Source organism: Amphiprion ocellaris, chromosome 16 (assembly GCF_022539595.1).
Source record: "Amphiprion ocellaris isolate individual 3 ecotype Okinawa chromosome 16, ASM2253959v1, whole genome shotgun sequence".
NCBI classification, from domain to species: domain Eukaryota; kingdom Metazoa; phylum Chordata; class Actinopteri; family Pomacentridae; genus Amphiprion; species Amphiprion ocellaris.
Genome location: NC_072781.1, coordinates 26,867,362 through 26,869,536, shown reverse-complemented (window position 1 = coordinate 26,869,536; position 2,175 = coordinate 26,867,362). Strand labels below are relative to the sequence as shown.

The 2,175-nt window shown below is 42.2% G+C and overlaps 1 protein-coding gene across 3 annotated transcripts in view; it reads right to left on the bottom strand.

Annotated features, from left to right (window-relative positions):
* fancl (FA complementation group L) overlaps positions 1-2,175 on the bottom strand; it is a 34,443-nt gene that overhangs the window by 1,882 nt on the left and 30,386 nt on the right. For all 3 annotated transcript variants that reach the window (XM_023277255.3, XM_023277256.2, XM_023277253.2), the window contains one exon: positions 1,645-1,761. In XM_023277255.3, coding sequence (XP_023133023.1) covers positions 1,645-1,761 — 117 coding nt within the window. The remainder of the gene's footprint in view (positions 1-1,644; positions 1,762-2,175) is intronic.

Here is a 2,175-nt window from a genome sequence, read left to right as displayed (position 1 = left end):
CTGTATCAAGTTCTTTGATGGAAAACTAGGTTGCTTTCAACCAAAACACCATTAAAACCCGACTAACATGCCAGCTGGTTAAGACTAATGTGTGAATTAATATTTATTTAAGTCCCAACATGACACTTTTAGGAGGGATATGAATATACAAAGAAATACTTGTTCAAGAGTTAATCTAGTAAATCTGATGAATTTAATGAAGTGGAATTTTCTGCTACCCTCACCACAGTCATTTTGTCAGCTACTGGCATTTTGTAGTTATGAGGCATGTGAGGTAGTTTGTGGTAAATCTCAACTTTTAAATTTTGTTAATATTTTGATGAAATATTACATTGTGCTTGTCGACTCACATTTCATAGCACCTTAACGATACCCCAAACTAAAGCACAGGTCTGGACCATAGAATGATAGCTATGTACCAGCAATGGACAATTCATCATTAACAATAAGACAACTGTTTTGCAGAAAGTTTGATTATTTCACCTAAAGGTATTCTATCCAAACTTCATGAAAACACAACATGAAAATACAAAGTTGAGCTTCATGAGCAGATTTCATGTGTGTTCCCTCCCTGGTTTATGACAGCCAATCATGTCCCGTAACAATGGAGAACCTTTGTCCTTTGTGCCCCGTAGCTGCTCTGCTGACTGCCTTGTTGCCCCCATCTGTGCCTGCAGACCTCCCCAAGTGGAGGCTGCAGCTCGCATGGACCAGTGGTTGCCATTGTTACATGGACTTTGTGGTCTAAAAACGGCCGTAACTCTGTTTCTCCAAACATCTCCACCTAAGCAACGCTCTCCCAGCGGCCTGCCGACAGACCTGATGTGGTGCTAATGCTGGTGTAGGTTTCCCATCTGGTGATGCTCGGTGCAGGTCAGCTACTCGGAACCCTAACCTCAGTGCAGTGTGGCGGCTTCACCCTGTTCACCCTCTGTAAACCTCCAATTTTAATTCCTGATAGATTCAGTTACTAAATACAACCTGCCATGACAGTACTAACCAACACCTGGAAACATACCTTGACATGTAAAATCAGTGGAGTTTGCCTTTCATAAGGAGACGCTGCAGGTAGTAGTTGTTTAGTAACCACTTGCAGCTTTAAAAACTACTTTGTATGTAGTATAGTGGTGCGTCCACTTGCATTATAACTAAGATAAGTTTGAATGACAGACTCTTGGTGTAATGACCTGCTTTCTCATAAAAATTTAATAAGGACAAATTGCTGCATCTTTCTTTTGAAATCAACTAAATGTGGAGTTTGCTTAGCCTACACCAGTAGTTTGGAACCTTCACATCACATCAGATTCTCCTCAGACAGTTAACAACCAGATTTAACTAAAAGTCCAGTGCTGACCCTTTACAGCACTGAGATATCTAATTGTAACATGAGTTAATACTGACGGACAGGTAAGGTTTGAAAAAGCCATGTTGACTACTTTCTCAATAATGCGCATGTATTATGCAAAGCTGATCTGAGAACATCTGTCTATTCCTGTCTTCATGTTTCATTATTCAGCACTGAAGTGGGTCTCTGAAGTGGAGGGAAGCCTGCTGACGTAGAAGTGAAACTCTGTGTGTGTGTGTGTGTGTGTGTGTGTGTGTGTGTGTGTGTGTGTGTGTGTGTGTGTGTGTGTGTGTCCGTACCTCATAGAGACAGGCCTGGTGGAAGGGCTGGCCACAGTGAGGGTCATTACACACCTGATCAGGGATAGCAGCTTCAAGACGATAGGAGTAACAGATGCCACACTCAACATTGAAATCCTACACACACGCATAGAGAGAGAGAAAACCATGACTGCAGATATTCAGTGGGCTTTCTTGCATGCTTTTTTTCCACACATATTGTGTTCACAGATGCTGAAAATGTAGGCAGAGCTTGGGTAACCACTTAGCGCTAAACCGGCCTCATGTAAAAGCTCCAGTACCAGACATCACCCTGTAGCAGCGGGAGTTTCCTGAGTCTCTTTCGTCCCACCATCACACCTTCAACACACACTTCCTCTCTGCTCTCGTTTGCATTTTGGCGTAATGAGAAGCTCCCGATTTTATTTTTTCTGGAGCTATCCATTAAGAGAGAGGATGGCAGGCAGAAAAAATAAAAAAAAATCAACATCTGGTCAACTCAACTTTTTTGCACTCCTCTGAATGTTAATGAAGCTGAGGCATTAATCACCG